General features: G+C 47.2%; 1 protein-coding gene across 3 annotated transcripts in view; it reads left to right on the top strand.

Annotated features, from left to right (window-relative positions):
• CREB1 (cAMP responsive element binding protein 1) overlaps nt 1–25,191 on the top strand; it is a 1,172,277-nt gene that overhangs the window by 836,173 nt on the left and 310,913 nt on the right. For all 3 annotated transcript variants that reach the window (XM_044060541.1, XM_044060540.1, XM_044060543.1), the window contains exon 5: nt 24,730–24,872. In XM_044060541.1, the coding sequence (XP_043916476.1) occupies nt 24,730–24,872 (143 nt within the window). The remainder of the gene's footprint in view (nt 1–24,729; nt 24,873–25,191) is intronic.

Here is a 25,191-nt window from a genome sequence, read left to right as displayed (position 1 = left end):
CAGTCATCACATTTAGGTTATCCTGCCAGGGGTAGCCCTCAGTCGGCCCGAATACCAGAGGCTTAGAATTTCTTTGTCTGTTGCTGTTGCTCCAGGACTGAGGTCAGGTCGTCAGTGGTATAAAATTAGGCAGCCAACGTCATTACATCAGTCTTTCTTGCCGAGGAGCCCGAAGCAGAAGCAAGTTTGCATGAGTACCAGTTGGCCGCTACCTGACATTTCATTTCCGAATTGAAGTTGAAGCCTTCTTACACTAAGTACCCCATTGGGGATCCTTTTTTTCTTGCTCTAACTGATGTCAGAAAAAGTTAACAATTGTCTCGCCTGTGGAAAGCAAATACCACACCGAGGCTTCATTCTTACTGCAGCACTTGTTTAGGCCCTGACCACGACGTCCCTCGCTGTCGCTTTTGTTTGTTCAACGCCAGAACTCTACGTCGTCAGGCCCTTATTGTAGCTAGATATTTTCTCGCTCAGTCCTCGAATTCAGATATGGCTTCAGTAAGCCATCTGACTACCGATCTTCCGAAAAAACGTAAGGATAAAGACAGAGACAGACTGCACAGGCCCAAAACTGCCGCCAGTGCTTCCGTTAAGCTAGTTGTCAGTTCTCCGGTCCTTAGTGATGTACTTTCGCAGCCCCTAATGCCCACTTCTGTGGATTCACAGGCCACTACCTTGACCCTTTCAAAGTCCGGTATGCAGCGAGACTCTTCTTCGACTAAGGATCCTGCGGGTGTCTCTACCTTTGATGGTTCCGGAGCCGCTGAGCAGGCACCGGTTTCCGAGGAAGTACGCACTACCGATATTCGACACAGACCGATGACTTCTTTCGCGTCTTTAGTTCTTTCTAAAACTACCAAGTTTCTAAGGCCTAGGGTACGAACTATGCCTAAAAAAACGACCCAATCTCAGGCACCTGCTTCCTTGCCTCAATCTCAAATGCTTAAAATGGAGGAAGACCTTATTATGCTTTTCAGGGGAAGCCAGGCTACCCCTTCCAAAAGAAAGAGAGTCCCCAGTAGTTTTATCTGAGCAGGAGTCTGATGACTCTTATGCTTCTAAGTATGAAGACATGCAACCCCTCTCTACTTATGAGGATTTTGATGCAGAGGAAGCCATTCCTTCTGCCTATCCACCCAAGGAGTTTTCATGTGGTGAAATACTTCTTACTTTAAGGGAACATTTCCAATGGGTATGTCAAGACTATCCTCAGTCAAAAAAGAGTCTCTGGGAACTCTTAGATTTACCACTGCACAGACCTTTGGCCATTCCTCCTGTCCTGGATGTTGTGGATGCTGTTTTTATGGAATCCAGTTTGACTCCTGACATGCTTCCTCCTGCTCCCAGGAAACCTGACAGGTACTACCGAATCCCTGACTCATGCAAATTCCTTGTCAAAAATCCTACTGCTGACCCAGAGGTCACCTCTCAAGGACCTAAAGGAATTAAAGTAATCTCAGCTAAGAATCCCACCCCTTCAGAGGGATTCTCGAGCTTTAGATAGATTGGGCAAAAAAAGTACACACCTCTGCTACTCTTGCTATTAGAGCATTAAATTGTCAGTTCCACATGCTGAAATACCAGCAGCATATCATAGAACTCCTCAAATAAAAAATATCTTCCTTTCCTGCTTGTGCAGAAAATAAAGAATTCCAAGAGCTAATGCATTCTGCAAGTCAGGTTACTAAGCACACCTTGCAATGTGGCTTTGAGGCCCTAGAAGCATCTTGTAGGCAGCTGTCACTGGTTCTTTCCTTAGAAGGCATGCTTGGCTTAAAGAACAGACCTTGCCAGACCATGTCAAATCCAAATTATTGGACCCACCATTGAACAAAGACCATTTATTTGGCACCAAGGCAGAATAGGTCTCAAAAAGATGGAAGAAAAAGCTAAATCTATGCAGACAGTTAAAGACTTGTAGGTCCAGCCTCTGAGGTTCAGTAGGCATTGCCCCTCCAAGTACTGGTCCTTTCCTGCCCCCTCCAGGCCAGCTCAGCCCAGACCCAGGGGAAGCAGACCCCCCCCCCCCCCCCAGACAGCAGCCCCAGGGAATGCAGGGATCTAAGCAATGGAGTTCCTTTTCCTCAAAAACAGGGAGTGCAAAGCCACCCCCTTATTGTAAGAACTCACAATGACTTTACACCTTCACTCCTTACTTCTGCCCACCTGCTTGTTGCCCCTAGGAGGAAAACTCTCCTTCCTTGCAAACAACTGGGCTTCTATTACCAACGACCGATGGGTCCTCAATGTAGTGTCCCAGGGATTCAAATTTTATTTCCACACTCTGCCAACCCCAAAAGGGTTCCCAGATCTTCCTCTAAACCAGTGGGCAGAGGCCAAAAGGCAAGTCCTTTCTCTGCTCTCTGTGAGGGCAATACAGCATGTTCCTGCAGAACAGATAGGCCAAGGTTTCTATTCCAGACTCTTCCTGGTACCCAGAAAAGAGGGCACCTGGCGCCCAATTCTCTATTGTATCCATTCTAAACACCTTTCTGGTGATACCAAAATTCAAAATGCTCACCCTCCACCAGCTTCTTCCTATGCTTTCCAAGGATGTTTGGTTAGCCACCCTAGACCTAAAAGAGGCAGGCCTACGTACACATCCCAATCAGGGAATCTTGCAGGAAATATCTACTTTTCATAATAGGATCTATGCACTTTCAGTTCTCTGCGCTTCCCTTTGGCTTATCCACTGCTCCCAGATTTTTCACAAAATGCCTGGCTCCAGCCATTTCTTTTTGCAGACAAAGAAATATTCAAATTTACCCCTACTTAAACGATTGCCTGATTCAGGCAGACAGTCAGGAAAAGCTGTTACAGCATCTGACCTTTGTAAAGGACCTACTGACCTCCCTGGGGTATACTATCAACGAAAATAAATCAAAATTATTCCCCACACAAAAAATTGTATTCCTGGGAGCAGACTTGGACACAGCATCCCAGATGGCATTCCTTACTTCAAAAAAACAAGCCTACCTGACAACTAGCCACCAGAGCCCAGTTATCCGCAAGGAAAATCCTGCAAGCTCTAGGGTTCATGGCCTCCTGCATTCTACTCATTCCATATGCCAGACTGCATATGAGGAAACTACAATGGTACCTAAAAAGCCTTTGGTGTCAACACTCTCAAGACCTGGAAGCTATCATACCAATGATACTTTGTTTAAGGAAAGATTTTTATTTGGTGGGCAGCAGAATGCAACCACAACAAGGGACTTCACTTGTCACAACCCCATGCCGCCCAGACCCTCACCACAGATGCATCAAACTATGCCTGGGGTGCACACACGGATGGCAGGTGCATTCAGGGCCATTGGAGCCCATATCAAATACATCTGCACATCAACCAAAAAGAGATGCTAGCTGTTCAGCAGGCCCTGACAGCTTTCAGACCCCCCTACTCTCCCCGGGACCTGTACTGATCAAAACAGACAATGCCACAGTGATGTGGTATATCAACAAGCAGGGAGGGACTCTCTCTTACCCCCTCTGCAGGCTCGCCATGACCCTTTGGCACACGGCCTCAGCCATGCAACTACGCTTACTACCACAATTCCTGCCAGGCTCCCAAAACTCTCTGGCAGACAACTTAAGCAGAAACCTGCTAGACCCACACGAGTGGCAGCTAGACCACAGAAACTTCACCCTTGTAGCCCAGAAATGGGGCACCCCGAAGGTGGACCTTTTTGCCTCCCACTCCAATCATCAGCTCAGCAAATTCTGCACCAGGGAACCTCACAGCAAGGCCTGGAAAGTGGATACTCTATCCTTCCAGTGGGTAAACTTCTCTGTCTATGCATTTCCCTCTCTACCACTCATTTCAATAGTACTGCTTAAAATAAGGGAGGAAAAAACAAGGGCAGTCCTGATTGCCCCAGACAGGCCACATCAGCACTGGGTACCCACTGCTGCACAGCCTGTCACCTGTGCCACCATGGCACCTGCCTCAGATTCCGATACTCCTAACCCAGAGGAATGGAGAATTCATGCTTCCTCAATTGCAGACCCCCAACCTGGCAGCCTGGCTTATTCTCTGACCTCTCCTCAAGCTGCTAGCCTAAGCAAACCAGTCCTAGATGTTATACGTGAGTCCAGACACCCCCGCACCAGAAAATCCTATGCTGACTAGTGGAAAAGGTTTTGCACCTGAACCCAAGCTAAGGGAGCCGGAATGGCACAGACCCCCCGACCTCTCATCCTGGATTACCTAGCAGACCTACTACACAGGGGTCTATCCTTCTCTTCTATTAAAATTCATGCCTCTGCCATCTCTGCTCATTACAGCACAGAGCCACCTCTCTTCTCACACCCCCTCATCAAACAGTTCCTAAGAGGGGCTAACAACTTAAGCCCACCCAGAAGAGCTCCTACCCCAGCTTGGGACCTTAACTTTGTCTTTGAAAAGCTCACCCCCCCCCCCCCTTGAAACCTGCAGCTTCAGCAGAGTTAAAATTTCTCTCTTGGAAGGCAGCCTTGATTCTGGCCATCACATCAGCTAGAAGAGTATCAGAGCTACAAGCACTCATGGCTGTAGAGCCCTTCATCATTTTCCATGCTGACAGGGTCTCCCTCAGGACTAACCCATCCTTCATGCCTAAAGTGGTGTCCACTGTGGCTCTCAACCAATCCATTCATTTGTTCACCTTTTTCCCTAACCCACAAAACAAGGGGGAAAGGATTCTGCACTCTCTAGATGTGCACAGACAGCTCAGATTCTATCTGGACAGGGCTAAAACTTTTAGAAAAACTGATCAATTGCTAGTCAGCTTAGCAGCAGGGGCAGAGGGCAAGGCCATATCCAAACAAACAATCTCAAAATGGATAGCACACTGCATCCATTTCTGCTACAAACAGCATGGGAAACCTCCCCCAAAGGGGGTCAGGACACATTCCACCAGGGCAACCTCCACCTTTGCAGCTTTTCTCAGAGGGGTCCCCACCAAGGACATCCTGGAGGCTGAAACATGGACATCTGTTCATACCTTCACCAAGCATTACCACCTGCCTATCTTCTCTAAATCCAGGGCAGGCTTTGCCACCGCAGTCTTGCAGGGCATCCCAGCCAGCCCCCAGTCTTATTGACTGCCTCCACCCTTTTCTTCAGCTTTGGGAATCAATCCAAATGTGATGACTGCAACAGTGAAACACGAAGAGCATAGTACAGTTGTGTACACTTACCATAAATGTAGATGTTAGAGTGTATTTACTGTTGCAGTCCTGCCCCCCCCCCCCTCCACCCCCCCTTCTCTCTCTCTCTCTCTCTCTTTTCCTCACTCCTTACAGGAAATTTTTGGTGTTTACTTATTCTACTTGTGGTGTTCTTCCACCATAACCTAGCTCCCTATTTGGGGGCTCCTGACAGTTATGGCAAGAAAAACTGATATAATGGCGTCTGCTGCCTGATTTTATACCACTGACAACCTGACATCAGTCCTGGAGCAACAGCAACCGATGCAGAAATACTAAGCCTCTGGTATTAGGGCCAACTGAGGGCTATCCCTGGCAGGATAACACAAATGTGATGTCTGCATCCGTGAATACACTCGAGCATCTATATTTATGGTAAGTGCACACAACTGTACTTTTCCTGCCCAGTCAGACAATTCCAGTAAGCAAATGAAGTAAATAAAAAATAAATGTGAAGAACCACATGAATGGATGCTAGCTAACAGTTCGCTTCTTGCTCTGAGTAGACAGTTGAAACAACAGATTTGAAGTAGTTAACTTCATTTGTGCATCAAACTATGGGTCTTCGGATCCATATCAGATCTGAACCGGCAGTTTCCAGCAGCTAAGATCCGAGCTCCAAGCTCCTCCCCCTTACCCATAACTCCCTGCCATCCCTTCCCTGGCCTCCGATCTAGTTTGCCACGGTTTGAACAGCAGCTTGATCTTGAGCGTTCGAGTTTCCAGTGTTTTTTCTGTGAGAAAAATCCTTTCTTTTTTCTTAAATTGAGTTTAGAGTGTTCCCTCGGGTTTTGCGTTCCCTCCCCCTTGTGTTTTTTCTAGAGTGTTAGGGTGTGTTGTGTGTGTGGTCTTGGGGCCTAGTGCTTGTGTTTAGTTAAAATGTCTGAGGCCTCCAAGACATTCTTTTCTAAATGTACCGAGTGTGGCCATAAGCTTTCCCCGGCTGATGGCCACACTCAGAGCGTTTTATGCCTTGGGGTTGAACACCTTTCTTCTGGCTGTACTATTTGTGCAGCGTTCAACCCCAGGGCTGTCCGGGACCGGAGGTCGAATCTGATCCTGGTGGGACTCCTGCCCCCGGATTCTGCTCCATCCTCCGGCCCTTCCATGGTCCCTGCCGCGGCAGCATCCACGGACCCTTCCCCTGGCCGGGACTCAATCTCCCTCTTTGGGCCAGGAGGATAAGGAAGCTAGGAGGAAGAAGCGCCACGAGAAGCACAAGCGGCGGGCCGAAGCCTCTGCATCGGCCCCGCCTGCCAAGCGGGTCTCTCCCCCCGGGACGGCCAGGCCTTCTCCTTCTCGGATCCGTTCTCCCTGCTTTTCGCCGGGACCGGAGGAGGAGGAGACCCAATCCCCCTCGGTCATCGAGGCGGCACTCCCGTCCCACCTCAGTGGCCTTTTCCAGGTCAACCAGAAGCCTGACGGATGCAGACTTGGACTGGATGATGAGAAGGTTCCTCCAGGCCCAGCTGCAGATGGGAGTGCTCCTGCCTCCTCCCCTCTGTGGGGGAGCTCGACCCCCTTTTTCACCCCAATAGCTCCTTCCCAGACCCGCTTTCCGGGTTCGGGGTCGTCAGAGCCGAGTAGCGTCGGAGCCGGGGGGTGTCGGCACCGGTAGTCTCTGATACTTCCGTGCCAACAATACCCTCGAGTCTGTTGGGTCCTTTTTCTATGGATCCTAGCTCTCGGAGCCGAGAGCTGAGCTTCGGATCCGAGGTGGTCAGTGTGCCTTCGGCCCCGACTAGGTTGGAGCATACTGGCCCTTCTGATCCGATGGCTTCGGCTCCGGCCCCGATCTGCCCGTCGGATCCAAGGGAGAGTCGGCTCTCGGATCCTAGGGGGAAGCACCTCTCCTTCTGCATTCGACGTGGTAGAGAGGGTTCTGTTGATGGAATCCAGGCCCCCGGCTTTAGCTGCAGCTCCACCCTGGACTCCCTCGCAGATGGGTCCGACTTCCATCACCCGGCCCCAGGGACAGCCTGCTCAGACGTCCCAGATAGTTCCCTTGTTGGAACAAGATGTGGCTGGTGAGGCCTCCTCAGACAGCCCCCCCTGAGGAGGTCCCTCACAAGAGCAAGTGCAAGAGGAGGCACTTGAACTCCCTCTAGTCCTCGACTGAGGACACAGACTTGGAGGAGGGGGAAGGCTCCCCAAGATCACCCCCCGAAGACGTCTCATTTGGAGACATCATGGAGATGCTCAAGATCCAGGGGGGGGTGGTCTTCCCCAAAGCCTACCTCGGACGAGTCCATGTTCCTGGAGGCGTTTGAAGCAGGCCCGTCTACCTCTTGGGTGTCCCCTCCGGCCGACCCCCCGGTAGATCTGATCACTACCAGGGCCTGGAAGGAGCCGGACACTGTGGAGCCCATCTTTAAGAGGCCTGACAGAATTCTCAGCCCGCCTTCGGACAGGTCTCATTGGAGCAAGGGAACCCCTGTAGATGCCATGTTGTTGGCGGCGGCCACCTAGAGGGAACTGGCCCAAGAGAGTCCCTCGGTCCATCCACCTGACAAGGAGTCCCAGGCAATGGACCGTTTGGGGAAGCGGATGTTTGCATCAGCGACCTTCTCCATAAGGTCGCTGAACTACATGGCACATGTCATACGGCTCCAGCGGAATCTTATCAAAGAATACGCTGGGTCGCCCCCAAAGTCCGTGTCGGCAGAAGACAAACAGGTGTACTCTACCCGAATGGCCACTCTCAGGTCGATTTCCAATACCACTATGCGGCTGCTGTCCCATGCTATGGAAGGGGCCGCTAGAGCTAGCGTAGCGGGCGTCGTACTAAGGCGACAGGCCTGGCTCCGCCACTGTGATTTCGCGGAACCCTTCAAGGCGTCATTCGCTAATGCCCTGTTTGATGGTTCTGCCCTTTTTGGCAAGACCGTACGCGATACCTTGGTCCAGAGCGAGAAAGACGGGAAGAAGTCTGCCGTCGAGTCCGCTTCTCTGCTCCCCAGAGGTCCTTCTCGAAGAATCAAAAGGGACAGAAGATGTGGTTCCGAAAGTCTAAGCAATCCCACTTTGCTCCCGACTCCCCGTCCTTCAGAGGCAGAAGAGGACAGGGTGGACGCCGCCCTAGAGGCAGAGGGGGCCCGAAGAACTTTGGGTCCAGAGAACCTTTCTCTGATCGGCCCACGCAGCAACCCTAAGGGGTTACCCGACTGCTCCACTCTGGAGGCAGTCGGGGGCGTTTCTCGAAGCACCTAGCAGCTTGGGAGTCCATCACGACAGACCGCTGGGTGCTTCGGATTATATCCAGAGGCTACGAGATTCCGTTTCTCCATCCCCCTCTCAGACCCATATTCCTCCCCGATGTCCCACCTGATCAAAGGGAGGCCGCAGCTACAGAAATTCGGCAGCTGCTAGAAAAAGGAACAATCCAGCACGTCCCCCCAGACCAGTATGGATCGGGCTTTTACTCCAAGTTCTTCTTGGTGCCAAAAAAGATGGGGGACTTGAGGCCTGTCCTCGACTTGTCCCTTCTGAACCTGGCAGTTGCCAAAGAAAAGTTCCGGATGGTCACTCTTCAATCCGTTCTCCCCCTCTTGCAGGAGAACGACTGGATGTGCTCCATAGACCTCAAGGATGCGTACTACCACATCTTAATGGACAGACAATCCAGGAGGTTCCTCCGCTTCCGGCTAGGAGCCAGTCGCTATCAGTTCAGGATCCTCCCCTTTGGTCTCACCACAGCCCCCAGGGTGTTCACCAAGGTGTTAGCGGTAGTAGCGGCCCACCTGAGACTCCAGGGAATTCAGGTCTTTCCGTACCTGGACGACTGGCTCCTGACCACCCCCACACTGCATCTACTCTGCACAGCCAGGAATTTCTTCCTTCCCTTAGCTCCCCGGCTGGGGATCACAATTCACGCTGGTATGTCCTCCCTGCTCCTGACTCAGGTCATAGATTTTATCGGAGCCAGGGTAGACGCAAACCAGCTCTTAGTTTTCTTAACTCCGGACCGGTTGCGATCCCTAAAACTACATGTGCAGCCCATTCTTCATTGTTTGAACCCTCCAGCGGAACTGGTTCTGAGGGCCCTAGGCTCGATGGCAGCTACCATCAATCTCCTCCCCATGGCGCGCCTGAATATGAGAATTCTGCAATGGACTCCCAAGTACAATGGTCCTTCCTACGCTTTCCCCTAAGCCATCCTGTCCCTCTCAGTAGGGTTTGCAGGAGTGCCCTCTTGTGGTGGCTCCAGTCTCCGGACCTCCAAAAGGGGCGCCCCTTCTCTATGTCCCCTCCCCTAGCCACGATGACCACGGACGCCTCTCGCCTCAGGTGGGCATTGTGGCGGCAGGACCATCCAAGGCACGTGGAACCAAACGGAGACCTCACTGCATATCAATGTCCTGGAGATGATGGCTGTGCTGTTTGCATTGCAAGCACTTCAGAGCCTTCTTCCCGTCGGGACGATTGCGATCCAGACGGACATGTCCGTCATTTGGTACATCAACAAACAGGGGGGAACCAGGTCCTATCCACTTTGTCGAGAGGCCATGAGAGTTTGGGAATGGGCGATTTCCACCAACCGCTTTCTCGTAGTGACGCACATTCCGGGTCTGTCCAACATCCTAGCAGACAGACCGAGTCGCACCATCCTTTCCCCGTATGAGTGGTCTCTGAATCCCAAAGTAGCAAAGCAAATCTTCTCCAAATGGGGTCAACCTTGTTGCGATCTTTTCGCCTCTCCTTCAAACACGAAGTGCGACACCTACTTCGCTCTACTTCCTCCTCCCGGGGAATCCCCAAGAGACGCTCTGGTGCATGCTTGGCCTCCCGTTCTTCTTTATGCCTATCCACCCCTTCCCCTGATGCTCAAATTTCTGCAGAAAGCCAGACGGTTGGGGTACACAATAATCCTCATTGCCCCATTCTGGCCTCGTCAGGCATGGTTCCCTTATCTGTGGTCTCATCTAGTGAATCCTCCCTGGATTCTAGACCCCCTTCCGGATCTGATATCTCACTCCCTGGGCCTACCAACCCCGAACCTGGACAGCCTCAAGTTCTCAGCTTGGTTGATCCAGTTCCACTGCTAGTTCGGACTCCCGGTATCTCTTCCCAGGTCAAAGCGATCCTAGTGGCTGCCCATAAGCCATCCACTAGGAAGGTTTATCGTAGCAAATGGAAACGTTTTTCTATTTGGGCTGAACATCAGAACCTGGATCCTTTTACAGCTCCGTTACCAGCTGTGCTGGATTTTCTGTCGGGGCTGTTTGATAAAGGTGCTAGCTCTTCCACATTCAAGGTACAGTTGGCGGCTATCGCTCATTACCACGTTGGATGTGATCTTGGCCCTCTAACTTCATCCAGATTATGTAAGGCCTTCTTAAAGGGTACCTTCCTACTAAGACCTCAGGTGAAAGATGTGATCCCTCCTTGGGACTTATCACTGGTGCTCCAGGCCTTAACAGCTTCTCCCTTTGAGCCTGCTGCCTCGGTAGATCTTAAGTTCTTTTCCTGGAAAACAGCCTTCCTTGTCGCTATCACGTCGGCAAAAAGAGTTTCGGAGCTTCAAGCCCTTTGTGCCAAACCTCCGTACTTGATTTTCCATAAGGATAGGGTTTTCCTCAGGACCAATCCCTCTTTTCCCCCCAAAATTGCTTCCGAAGCTAATATTAATCAGTCTATTAATTTGCCGGTCTTCTTTCCCAACTACCAAAATAAGGGCGAATACAAATTATACTCTTTGGATGTACACAGACAGTTGAGATTTTATCTGCACAGGACAGCCGGTCATAGACGTTCTGATCAGTTATTTGTGTCCTTTGCTAAATCCAGTTTGGGGAAAGCTATTTGTAAAGTCACACTGTCCAGGTGGGTTTCTCAGTGTATTCTTTTGGCTTATGAGAGTTCTGGCAGGCCTGCTCCTCAGGGAGTCCATGCCCATTCAACTCGGTCTGTTTCTACCTGTGCTGCTTTTTGGGCTAGAGTTTTGTTAGATGACATTTGCTCGGCTGCCACGTGGGCCTCATCTCACACTTTTATAAACCACTACAAGTTAGATCTGGTTTCCAGAGGGAGAGCATCCTTTGGCTCCGCAGTGATCCGGAACATCCTTCCTTGAGGGCCTCCCAAGGTTCAGGTAGCTGGGGACTCTGTCCCATAGGTAGATGCACAAATGAAGTTAACTACTTCAGATTAAGAAGTTAAATACTCACCATAACGTTCCATCTGAGTAGGTAAACTTCATTTGTCCTCAACCGTCCCTCCCCCCATCCCCCTGTCCCTTTCGGATGTTCTTTGATATTCTGCTTCACGGTAGTTTGTACCCGATTATCTAGACAGGTTGTGATGTCAAACCTTGTTTTAGGCAAACTTGATCTGAGGTCAGGAAGGGATGACAAGGAGTTATGGGTAGGGGGGAGGAGCTTGGAGCTCGGATCTTAGCTACTGGAAACTACCGGTTCGGTTCCGATATGGATCCGAAGACCCATAGGTTGATGACAAATGAAGTTTACCTACTCAGATGGAACGTTATGGTGAGTACATAACTTCTTATTCTGCTGGAGGATAGCACCTCCAGAAGCCTGGATGACCGATGCCTTCTCTGCAGATTGGACAGGTCTTTTTCTGTATGCTTTCCCTCCCGTACTGTTTGTCCCAAGGGTATTTACAAAATGTTTGGCCTTTCCTCCTGTACTTATCATCATAACTCACTTCTGGTCGAAATATAACTAATTCCCTCATGTTCAACATAGCAAGAGGAGAACTTAATGTTCTGCTGTAGTGATTGGACCTCCTTATTTAGATTAAGAAGTCCTTGCTAAACCCCGGCCTGTGTATGCTGACGCTGACAGCTTGGAGGACCTCTGTCTTTGTAATTCCAGGTAGGCACAAATTTTCAAAGGGCATGCTAAGTATTTTATGAAGGAGGCTAGAAAACTTATTACATGAAAGTCATAGCTAACAAAATAGAAACGATTCTCCTTTTGGTGCCATTGTAAGGATCTAGGGGGCTAAGGTGATACTGTGCTGGGAAAACTTGTCAGACTTTACAAATCTGGCCTATCTTACAGTTCCATAACAGTTCGTGCTTCTTTGTTCATCTTTCATACTGCTGATGTTGTGATGCTTCTACTGTTTCAGCTTGTCTACCTGTGGAATCTCCCTCTTTGTTCTAGACATTCAGTTAAGCAGTTTTTGAGGAGGGTGCTAGGCCTCCTAGAGGACAGATGGTTCCACCGTGGGACTTGAATTATGTATTAGAAAAACTTGACATTTCTTCTTTTTGAACCAGCAGCTTTGTGCCCTGTCCAGTTCCTTATGTGGAAATCACTGTTTGAGTGTTGGCCACTTCTGCTAGATGTGTTTAAGTAGTACAGATATTAAATAGAGAATCCCTCGTAGTGTTTCATCAGGATAGTGGCCCTCCACACCATTCCCTCTTCTATGCCTAAAGTGGTTACTGAAGTAACAATCAGAACCTTTTGGCTTCCTCTCTTTTCTTCCCACAGACAGCTGAAATTTTATTTGTGTAGTACAAAAGAATTTCAGAAAAGTGATCACTTGGCTGCTTTGCAAAAAGGAAGGAATGAAAACCTATGAATAAGCAAGCTGTTTCCAACTTGCTAGGGGAACTTTGTGGTTTTTGTTACCAGCACCATGGGAAGCAGGTGCCAAGACATACTAGAGCCCACTCCACTAGAGCTACAGCTGCCACCACAACTTACCTTACTGGCTTTTCTACCCAAGCCATTTTAGTAGTACTTGGTCCTCTATCTGCACTTAAAGCACTACAACCTGGAGGTAGCTTCCAGAGCAAGATTTGCTTTGGCTATCCTGCAGGATTGAGTCTCCCAACAAATGTATGCTCTAGTGTCAGACTAATGTGTTATCTCCCTTCACTTTCACTGCATTAGTAATCTTCCCAAAAGTGAAAACAGCAGTGAATAACTATGAAGACGGTACAGTTGTGTTTGGAACTTAATATCATTGTACATGTTTGAGTAGTTTCTCTGTTGTAGTCCTTGATGTTCGTCATGTTTCACTGTTGCAGTCATTACTCTTGGGTTATCCTGCTGGCAGGCTACCCTCAGTCGGCCAGAATTCCAAAGTCTAGGTCCGGCGTTGGTTGCTGTCGCCTCTTCCCTGACGTCAGTGCGCCAGGGGTATAAAAGATGCAGCTGATGCCTTTTTCTTCAGTCTTTCTTGCTGCGCGGTGCCTGAAGCAAAAGCAGTTTGCAAGTGCCGGTCGGCCGACTTCTGAGATTTTCAAATTCGAATTTCAGAACCGAAGTCTTCATTAAAGCCAAGTACCGCATTGGGGAAACTTTTTTCTTGCTCCAGACCGATGTCAGAAAAAGTTAACAACTGTATTTCTTGTGGGAAGCAAATACCTCATAAGGATTTTTACTCTTACTGTATTCCTTGCCTAGGCCCTGATCACAACGTTGCTAGCTGTCGGTTTTGTGCTAGATTTAACCAACTCACTATCAAGCGTTGGTTCAATTTTGCATTTCATTACTTTGGCCGAAGATTTAATTATATTATGCCGTCAGAACAGCCGACAACCGGAGTTTACAAAAAACGCAAGGACAAGGATAGGCATCCGTAACCAACGACGAAGCCTCTACTAGGCCAGTTGCCGGTTCACCGGTTCTCAGTGAGGCGCTTTCGCAGCTCCTGGCACCCACTACCGACTCCCACGTGGAATCGACTGGGCCTCTGGATACTCAAGGTATTGGACACTTGGAAATCATTCCCTCAGATGGGTCCGGAGCCACTGAGCAGGCATCGGCTTCTGAGGGTGTCTTCAGACCTACACAACTATATATTAAGCCATCTTCAGCTTCAAAGACTAAAGCAGCTCTAAAGACAAAGAAACAAGTACAGCTTTCTCCTACTCAGACTTCCATGCCTAAAAAAACAGATGCTCAAAATGGCCGAAGACCTAATTACTTTGATCAGGGGCTTCCATCCCCCTCCTGATAAGATACCTAGGCAAGAGACAGAGTATGATTCTTCTTATCAGGCATCTTATTTCCTCTAATTCCTCTTCTGAACAGGGTTATTCCATGCTTCCCTATGAGGATTCTGATGCTGAAGAATCCATTCCTTCAGCCTCTCCTCCTGAGGATTACTGTGTTGGGGAAACCCTGCATACTATGAGGGAGCATTTCCACTGGGAGAGCCAAGATTACTCTGAATCTAAGAAAAGGCTCAGAGATTTGCTGCTACTTCCTCAGCACAGACCCCTTGCTATTCCACCTGTTGTAGACATTGTAGATGATGTATTTTCAGAGTCCAGCCTGTCCCTTGACTCTCTAACCCGCACCTGCTAAGCCAGACAGATACTACAGGGTCCCGGATTCTCATAATTTCCTTTATAAAAACCCCACTGCTGACCCAGAAACTATATCTCAGGGTCCCACGGGGGTTAAAGCTTCCACTGCAAAAAAAACCCTGTCCCCTCTGATAGGGATTCTAGGGCTGTAGACCGATGGGGGAAAAAGTCTACACCTCTGCTACCCTGGCTGTAAGGGCTTTAAATTGTCAGTTTCATATGCTTAAATATCAGCAATATTTAATATCACTGCTTAAACAGAAAATGTTGACAAATACTGAATGCTCAGAGAACAAGGAATTGCAGGATTTATTACATGCAACTGATCTAGTGGGAAAGCATACTTTGCAATGTGGTTATGATTCACTGGAGGCCTCTTGGAGGGCCACTGTTACAGGTTCTGTTATTAGAAGGCATGCTTGGTTAAAGGAACAGAATCTGCCTGATCATGTTAAAGCAAAATTATTAGATGCACCATTGCAGCATGATACTTTGGTACTAAAGCAGAAGAGGTTTTGAAAAAAATGGAGGATAAAGCCAAATCCATGCAGACAGTCAAGGATTTCTTACAGGTACAGCCACCCAGGTTTAGCAGGAACTGGCCTTCTAAAAATTGGTCCTTTCCAGTGTCAGACAGACCACAAAGAGGCAGATACAGGCGTCCCAGAGGCAGATACTGGCCCAAACAATGGGGTGCTCCTACCTCCAAAAGTGGAGAAGACAAATCCCAGCATTACAGGAAACAGTCCAATGACTTTCCTCTACCAGTTCCAAGCAGTTTTCTTTTTCAGCCCCCTTAGGGGGAAAACTATCACTTTTTTCATCAAATTGGCAAATGATCACCCAAGACAAATGGGTCCTGAACATAGTGTCCCAAGGCTACAGGTTCCATTTTCACACTCTACCAAGGTCAAAGGGCGTGCCAGACCTGCCACACAATCAATGGGCAGAGGCACAAAAACAAATTACAGCTCTCATAAACATGAGGGCCATTCAGCAAGTACCACAACAAGAGCAGGGGCAAGGATTTTACTCCAGACATTTCCTAGTGCCCAGGAAGGACAAAACCTGGAGACCAGTACTGGACCTGTCTATACTAAATACATTTCTGGAAGTTCCAAAATTCAAGATGTTGACTCTACAGCAGCTACTGCCCATGCTGGGCAAGATGGCTTGGCTCGTAACTTTGGACCTAAAAGAGGCGTACCTGCATGTCCCAATCAGACAATCTTGCAGAAGATACCTCAGATTCATAGCTGGCTCAGTGCATTACCAATTCTCTGCACTGCCCTTTGGCTTATCTACTGCGCCCAGGGTCTTCACAAAATGCCTGGCACTAGTAATTGCATTTTGCAGACAAAAAGGAATTCAAATATACCCCTACTTGGACGACTGCCTAATTCAAGCAGAGAACAGACACTCTTCTAAAGCATCTGGCATTTGTAAAAAAAAAATTAGTAATTGCCCTAGGTACACAATAAACGAAAAGAAATCAAAACTAGTGCCCTCTCGAGATAATATTCCTGGGTGCAAGCTTAATACAACTACCAGATGGCTTATCTCACGCCAGACAAGCAAAAGCAACTGACTACTTAACTTCAAGAAATTGGCATCAAAAACCCACTTATCTGCAAGGAAAATCCTGCAGGCCTTGGGTTTCATGGCATCCTGCATTCTACTAATTCCATATGCCAGACTGCATATGAGGAAACTACAATGGTATCCGAAAAGTGTTTGGACTCAGCATTGCCACAGCCTGGAGACAGTAATTGCACTCATTCCCTGCCTACAACAGGAGTTTCAATGGTGAACAGAAGCCTGCCACCACAACAAGGGTCTGCCATTCAGTTTACCCACAGCCAGACAGACACTGACAACTGATGCATCAGATTATGCCTGGGGGGCCCATATGGCAGGAAAATATATTCAGGGCACATAGCCTGCAAACCAGATGCACATTCACATCAATCAAAAAGAGATGCTAGCTGTTCAAAATGCCCTGAACACCCTTCAAGGACCTGCTTCATCCAGGACAGTTACTGATAAAGACAGACAACACTACGGTAATGTGGTACATCTACAAGCAGGGAGGTACACATTCCTACCCCCTCTGCAGACAAGCAATGACCTTATGGGACACAGCATTGGCTTATCAAGTTCACCTGCAAGCACAATTCCTGCCAGGAAAAAGAAATATTCTGGCAGGCGATCTAAGCAGAAACCTCATGGATCCCCATGAATGGAAACTGGATCCGCAAGTCTTCAGCATGATAATAAGGAAATGGGGATGCCCAGACATAGATCTATTTGCCTCCCCTCACAACTGTCAATTGCAGAGATTTTGCACAAAGATTTATCACAGGCAAGCATGGAAAGTGGACGCCCCATCATTCAGCTGGAAAAATCTAACAGCATATGTTTTTCTCCCACTGCCTCTCCTTCCCAGAGTACTCCTAAAGGTCAGACAAGAGAAGCCAAAAATGATACTGATTGCACCAGACTGGCCACGCCAGCACTGGTACCCAATCCTAAAGAGCTTGTCTCAAGGTCCAGCATGGATATTGCCTCAAACTTCTCACTTACTGACCCAACAAAACAATCAGATCTCCTGCACAGCCAACTCAGGACCTTAAATCTGGCAGCATGGCGGATAATGTAGCCATTCAGAACACTCCTCTTTCAAACGCTATTATGGATGTTATCTTGGAGGCCAGGAGGCCCAGTACCAGAACATTTTATGCAGAAAAATGGAAAAGATTATGTGCTTGGAACCAGGAACAAGGCAGTGACATGTCTGTACCAAATATTCCTCAGATTTTACAATACCTGAGATGCTGAACAAAAGCCTTTCCTTCTCATCAATTAAGATTCATGCCTCTGCCATTTCAGCCCATTACAATATGGAACCACCTCTCTTCTCTCATCCTTTAATAAGGCAGTACCTCAGAGGGGCCAAAAACATTAGGCCTCCAAGGAGAGCACCTATTCCAGTCTGGAACCTCAATTATGTTTTGGAAAAACTCACACTGCCTCCTTTCAAGCCAGCATCAACAGCAGATATAAAATTCTTATCCTGGAAAACAGCTCTGCTCCTTGCAATAACCTCTGCAAGGCGAGTCTCTGAGTTACAAGCACTCATGGCTGTGGAACCTTTCATCATTTTTCATCCAGACAGGGATGTTCTTCGTTTTCCATTGCTGCAGTCCTTACTATTGGGTATAGTCCGCATCCAGTCGGCCCGAATACCAGAGTATAAGGCTGACGTCGGTCAGGGCGCATTAGACTGACGTCAGTACGTCAGGGTACTAATGCGCATGACCGGCGTCATATCCTCAGTCTTTTTTGCCGCGTGGTCCGATGCAGAAGCAGTTTTGCGAGTGCAGGTTGGCGTTCTGAAATATTTCCGAAACCGGAGTTTCAGACCGAATCAGAGTTGGCTAAGTACCCCGTTGGGGAACATTTTTGTTTTTCTTGCCTCAGTATTTAACCGGATGTCAGAAAAGTGAATAACTGTATTTCTTGTGGGAAACAAATACCTCATAGGGATTACCATACATTGTGTATACCTTGTTTAGGGCCTGAGCACGGCGTTGTTGGTTGCCGCTCTTGTGCTAGGTTTAACAAACGCACTATTAAGAGGAGGTTAGACTGTGCCAGATTAGTGTTTGGGAAGCGTTGCAATTATAAAATGCCGCCGGATGCTCCGACGCCCGCTTGTCAAGAAGCGCAAGGACAAAACAGCGAAGCCTAGGGTTGATGAACCGGCAGTCCCGGACGCCGGTTCTTTAGGTGGCTCAGTGGAGCCAGAGGTTTTGCCAGGAGTTTCTATGGAGTCTCAGGCAGAAACTTTACTGTTACAGGATGTACCCTCTCAGGAGGCAGGCCAGGCTGAGGGGCTTCTCAGGTAACTATTCTTCCCTCTTTTCCCACAGTAGTTAGAGCCTCTCCTTCTGTTGCCAAAACTTCTTTTAGAGGTAGGCCAACTTCAGCTTCAGTAGGGGCTTCTCCTAGCCTTCGGTTCTGTACCTAAGAAACATATGCTTAAAATGGCAGAAGATTTGATTACTATGATTAGAGGTTCTATGGGCCCTCCTGATAAGAGGCCTAGAGTTGAACCAGAGTTTGACAGTTTTGAACAGGGTTCAGGGGCTTCTGAGTCTTCTGGAAGATTTGCAGGAGTATCCTCATTATTCTGATTCTGATGTGGATGATGCCACTCCTTCGCTTCTCCTCCTGAGGATTTTTCATTTTCAGAGACTCTGCATTCCATGAGGGAGCACTTTAAATGGGAAGGCCAGGATTACTCTGATTCCAGGAAGAGGCTTAGGGAATTCTTGTTTTACCCCAGCATAGGCCCTTAGCTATACCTCCTGTGTTGAATGTGGTGGAAGATGTTTTGCAGAGGCTTCCCTGAACCCTGATTCTTTGCCTCCTGCTCCTGTTAAACCTGATAGGTACTATAGGGTGCCCAAGCTCATAAGTATTTGTTTAAGAGTCCTAGGGCGGACCCAGAAACTGTTTCTCAGGGGCCTAAAGGTGTTAAGGCCTCTGTGGTTAAAAATCCTGTTCCCACTGACAAAGAGGCAAGGGCGTTAGATAGGTGGGGTAAGAAAGTGTATACTTCTTCCACTCTAGCCATGAGAGCGTTGAATTGTCAGTTTCACATGCTGAAATATCAAAATTATCTCCTTTCACAATTGAAATCTAAGGTGGATGCTTTGGCGGAAGGTATTGATTGTAAAGACTTGCTGGATTTAGTTTATGTGTCTGAACAAGTGGGCAAGCATTCTTTGCAATGTGGTTTTGATGCTGTGCAGGCCTCCTCGAGGGTGGCTGCCACTAGTTCTGTTCTTCACAGGCATGCCTGGTTGAGGGATCAAAATTTGGCTGAGCATGTTAAGACAAGGATTTTGGATGCTCCTTTACAGTCTGATGTGTTGTTTGGTTCACCTGTGGAAGCAGTTTTAAAGAAAATGGAGGACAAAGCTAAGTCTATGCAAACTGTTAAAGATTTTTTGCAGGTACAACCACCGAAGTTTAGTAGAAGTTGGCCTGCTAAGGGGTGGACATATCCTGCTTATGATTCCCAGTCTAGGGGTAGGTCTAGACGTGGTAGGGGCAGGGCTCAAGGTTCTTTTAGGCCTAGAACAGGGAGTTCACCTGCTCAGACTTCTGGTGAGGGCAGGAGTCAGTCCTTTCGTAAACAGACCCAATGACCTGCCTTTTCAGCTGCCAGTAGATTCTCGTCTGGCAGCTCCTTTGGAAGGACGACTGTCTCTTTTCAAAGAAAATTGGGATTTAATTACTCAATACAGATGGGTGTTGGACATCATTCAGCCAGTCCCTGTATCAAAAGGGGGCCTAGGATTTTATTCTCGCATGTTCCTAGTATCAAAGAAGGGGAACACGTGGAGACTGCTTTTGGATTTTTCTCTCCTCAACACTTATCTGGACATTCCCAAGTTCAAGATGTTGACGTTACAACAGCTTTTACCCCTGCTGGGCAAAGATCACTGGATGGTAACTTTAGATCTCGAGGAAGCTTACCTTCATGTGCCTATCAGGCTGAGTTACAGGAAGTATCTGCGGTTTCGAGCTGGAGATTCTCATTATCAGTTCTCTGCATTGCCCTTTGGCTTATCTACTGCCCAGAGTATTCACAAAGGTTCTGGCTCCAGTGATAGCTTACTTCAGGCTACAAGGACTTCAAATCTATCCTTATTTAGACGACTGCCTGATTCTGGCTCAAGAAAAGGAAGACCTTCTACAGCATCTGGAATATCTTATAGCAGTGCTAAGATGCCTAGGGTATTCTGTGAACGAAATAAAGTCCAGTCTAGTACCCTCTCAAGACATGTGCTTTCTGGGTGTGAGACTGAATACAGCAGCCCAGATGGCCTTTTTAACCCCGGACAAACAAAAGCGTCTATCACTTTACTTCCATCAACTATCTCATCAGTCCGTGCTGACTGCAGAGACAGTCCTACAAGCATTAGGGTTCATGGCATCTTGTATTCTGGTGCTTCCCAATGCCAAACTGCATATGAGGAAGTTACAATGGTATCTCAAAAATGTATGGACACAGCACTGCCAGTATTTAGACACTGTCATTCAAATAATACCTTGCCTTCAGAGAGAATTTTTGTGGTGGGCTCAGGAATGTCACCTAAACAAGGGACTCTCTGTGACCCGGCCAGAGGCGAGTCAGATTTTACCGACAGATGCCTCAGACATTGCTTGGGGAGCTCATCTAAATGGAAAGTGGATACAAGACAAGTGGCCTGCCAGACTACAGCATCTACATATCAACATGAAGGAGATGTTAGCAGTCCAGTTCGCATTGCTGGCTTTCAAGGAGTTACTTCTTCCAGGGCAGGTGTTGATTCTAACAGACAACACAACTGCCATGTGGTACTTCAACAAACAAGGGGGAACACATTCTTATCCTCTATGCAGGCAAGCAATGATTTTATGGGAGACTGCCACGCTTGCACCTAACTCTTCAGGCAAGGTTTCTGCCAGGAGCACAGAACTCCTTAGCAGATATGTTAAGCAGACAAATCATGGATCCCCACAAGTGGAAACTGGATCTTCATGTATTTCAGAAATTGACAGTGTCTTGGGGAACTCCAGACATAGATCTGTTCGCTTCTCCACTAAACCACCAGCTGCCACAGTTTTACACAAAGCGGTTTCATCACACAGCTTGGAAAGTGGATGCTCTGTCTTTCAGTTGGACAAACCTTCATGTGTATGCCTTTCCACCTCTGCCTCTTCTTCCAAAGGTACTGTTAAAGGTCAGACGGGACAGGCCAAGGATGATTTTGATAGCTCCAGATTGGCCTCGGCAACACTGGTACCCTCTACTACGGAGTCTGGTAAAGAAGCCTCCATGGCCTTAACCTTTGATTCCACATCTGTTATCCCAGCAGGACGGTCATCTGCTCAATGTCAAGCTTCACTCTCCATCTGACAGCCTGGCATATTCTGTGTTGAAACACAGCAGGTCTCAACTTCCTCAACAAGTTTTAAATGTGATTAGGGAAGCTAGAAGACCTAGTACAAGGAAAGTGTACGCAGCAAAATGGAAGAGATTTTTATTTTGGAGTAAAGCAAAGAATTTGGAGATTTCTGAGCCTAATTTGAGTATGGCTCTTCAATATCTTACTGAGTTACTGGACAAGGGTCTGTCCTTCTCTTCCATTAAGATTCATGCTGCAGCAATCTCAGCTCACTATGATTGTGACCCACCATTGTTTTCGCATCCTTTGTTCAAGCAGTTTCTTAGAGGGGCAAAAAATATAAGACCCCCGTAGAGCTCCTACTCCTGCTTGGGATCTCAATTTTGTGTTGGAAAACTTACTCTACAACCTTTTGAGCCTGCGGCTACTGCTGAATTGAAATATTTGTCATGGAAGACTGCTTTTTGTTGGCTATTACTTCTGCAAGAAGGGTGTCTGAGTTGCAGGCCCTTATGGCAGTCGAGCCCTTTTGATTTTCCATAAGGATAGGGTATCATTACGCACTAATCCTTCCTTTATGCCTAAGGTGGTTTCTAGTGTGGCTTTAAACCAAACTATTCATTTGCCTACTTTTATGCAGACCCCAAAATAAAGGGGAAAAGATTTTGCATACTTTAGATGTACACAGGCAATTGCGTTATTACTTAAGCAGGACTAAGGATTTTAGGCAGTCTCAGCAGTTGTTTGTTTCCTTTGCTTTGAGTTCAGGGCAAGCCTGTGTCAAAACAAACTATTTCTAGGTGGATTGGCTTTTGCATTGCATTTTGTTATTCCCATCATGGCAAGGAGGTTCCAGCTGGGATTAGGCCTCATTCCACTAGGGCTACTGCCACTTCAACAGCATTTCTAAGGGGGGTGGCAACTAAGGATATTTTGGAAGCAGCTACTTGGAGTTCAGTGCATACTTTCTCTAAGCATTATCACCTTCCTATCTACTCTAAGTCTAGGGCTGGTTTTGCCACAGCTGTTTTGCAAGGCATGTTGTCAGCTCCTGCTTCTTTATGATTTGCCAGCCTCCCTTACCTCTGCTTTGGGATTCTACCCAATAGTAAGGACTGCAGCAATGGAAAACGAAGAACATAGTACAGTTTTGTACCTACCATAAATGTAGATGTTCGAGGATTCCATTGCTGCAGTCCAATTTACCCTCCCTCCTTCCCCTCTGTGTTTAGGGGTGGTTGTGTAGGTGAGTTTACCTGCTTATATTTTTGTCTTTATTGTTCATGTTTTGGTGCAGGTATTTTGGGCCTTGTCTTTTTAGGGTCTTCTGACATCTGGGGCAAGAAAAGACTGAGGATATGACGCCGGTCATGCGCATTAGTACCCTGACGTACTGACGTCAGTCTAATGCGCCCTGACCGACGTCAGCCTTATACTCTGGTATTCGGGCCGACTGGATGCGGACTATACCCAATAGTAAGGACTGCAGCAATGGAATCCTCGAACATCTACATTTATGGTAGGTACAAAACTGTACTTTTCTCTGAGGACAAACCCTACATTTATGCCTAAGGTGGTGTCCAGTGTGGCCCTGAACCAAACCATTCACTTGCCTACCTTTTACCCAAATCCACAGATCAAAGGTGAGAAAATTCTGCATTCTTTGAACATACACAGGCAGTTGTGCTTCTACTTGGACAGAACTAAAGCTTTCAGAAAGACTGAGCAACTTTTAGTGTCATATGCTGCAGGATCACAAGGAAATGCTATCTCAAAACAGACCATTTCAAAATGGATAGGCCATTGCATCCGTTTCTGCTATTTTCAACATGGCAAGTCAGTGCCTAAGGGCATTAGGTCTCATTCCACCAGAGCAGCAGCCACTTCAGCAGCCTTTCTCAGAGGAGTACCAACTAAAGATATCTTAGAGGCTGCAACTTGGAGTTCAGTGCACACCTTTACAAAGCACTACCACTTGCCTCTCTACTCTAAGTCCAGAGCAGGCTTCACCACTGCAGTTCTGCAGGGCCTCATAGACTCTCCTAATCCTATTTAACCCAGCCACCCTTACTCAGCTTTGGGATTCTACCCAAGAGTAATGACTGCAACAGTGAAACACGATGAACATATAGTACAGTTGTGTACATACCATAAATGTAGATGTTAGAGTGTATTCACTGTTGCAGTCCAGGTTACCCATCCACCATCCCCCTTCTCTTTGCTGGAACTAATCTGCACTTCTCTATCCTATACAACTTTTTTGGTGTATTTGCTTGTAGATGAAGGAAATGTTATTTTTGTGCATGCATTTCTTATTGGTATATTTTTCAGCCTACCTATTTGGGGCACCTGACATCAGGGGCAAGAAAAACTGAAGAAAATGACGTCAGCTGCATCTTTTATACCCCTGGTGCACTGACGTCAGGGAAGAGGCGACAGCAACCGACGCCGGACCTAGACTTTGGTATTCTGGCCGACTGAGGGTAGCCTGCCAGCAGGATAACCCAAGAGTAATGACTGCAACAGCGAATACACTCGAACATCTACATTTATGGTAGGTACACAACTGTATTTTCCCTCACACTTCCCCTTTCTTTCTTATTCCTTTTTCTTGATGTTGGGGTGGCAACCTTATTTACTGGCACTCCTTTTCTTTTTGCTTGTAACAGGGAATTTGCTTCTATTTTACAAGTACTTTTGTCTGAACCCGCCTGATGGGGCTTCCTGGAATGGATCTGACCAGTTTAGAGTTGTCATCTGGTGCACTTTGTTCTGGGACTAGGAAGACACTTCTCCGACATTTCAACAGCAAGAAAGATCTGTAGCTGGCATTGGCTGACAATACCCCTTTATACTTCTGACTAATACCAACATCTTGGTGCTGGAAACAGCGTGTCCTGCATATAATTGGGGAGGAGAAGAGCTTATCTGCAAGCTGTCTTCATGGCAGGATATCCCAAAACTTGAAGACTTGCAACAGTGAAGCTAGTTGACATCCACAGTCTATGGGAAGGACTAAACAACACTATACTTTCCTAACATTACTGTACTTTTAGGGTACAAGATTGCATGTTCAGCACATCTGTTTAGCACAGATAAATTAATGAATATTTATGCAAATAAAGTAACAAAAATTATTTTTTTTATTGCAGTGGATAATTACAAATTTCTTGTGTAGGGGACATTGTGTGACAGAAGCAGCATTGTTAAAGATGTCAAGGTTGACTATCTGAATGTACATTTTTTTATTTTTTAAAATTAAGAATGATTTTTTTTTTCCTTTAGAAAAATCCTAAATGATTTGTCATCTGATGCACCTGGAGTGCCAAGAATTGATGAGGAAAAATCTGAGGAGGAAACAACAACACCCGCTATTACTACTGTGACAGTTCCAACTCCAATTTACCAGACAAGCAGTGGCCAATACAGTATGTATCATTCAACCTGTTATTAACTGACCTAAACCCTGCTTCACCAGTGTTAAAATTCTTACCTGAATTGATTGTATATGAGTATTTGGAAATTCTTATATCTGTCCATTTGTGGGAGTGGATGTTAGTGATTTTTCCACTTATGCACACAGAGTGAAGAAAGCAAGGCATGGTTTGATGTGGTTTATGTTCTGAAAATTCATTGTAACCTAATGCGATGTACAGCATTTTGTTTGGGGGAGAGGGGGTCACTATGCTCATGTAAAGGGCAGAAGGCTCCAGGTAGCAATGTAGTAAAATGTTTACAATATTGCTG

Source organism: Protopterus annectens, chromosome 2.part0, assembly GCF_019279795.1.
Source record: "Protopterus annectens isolate FY-2018-M chromosome 2.part0, PAN1.0, whole genome shotgun sequence".
NCBI classification, from domain to species: domain Eukaryota; kingdom Metazoa; phylum Chordata; order Ceratodontiformes; family Protopteridae; genus Protopterus; species Protopterus annectens.
Note: the sequence above shows the minus strand (reverse complement) of the source record. Positions and strands in the feature narration are given on the sequence as shown.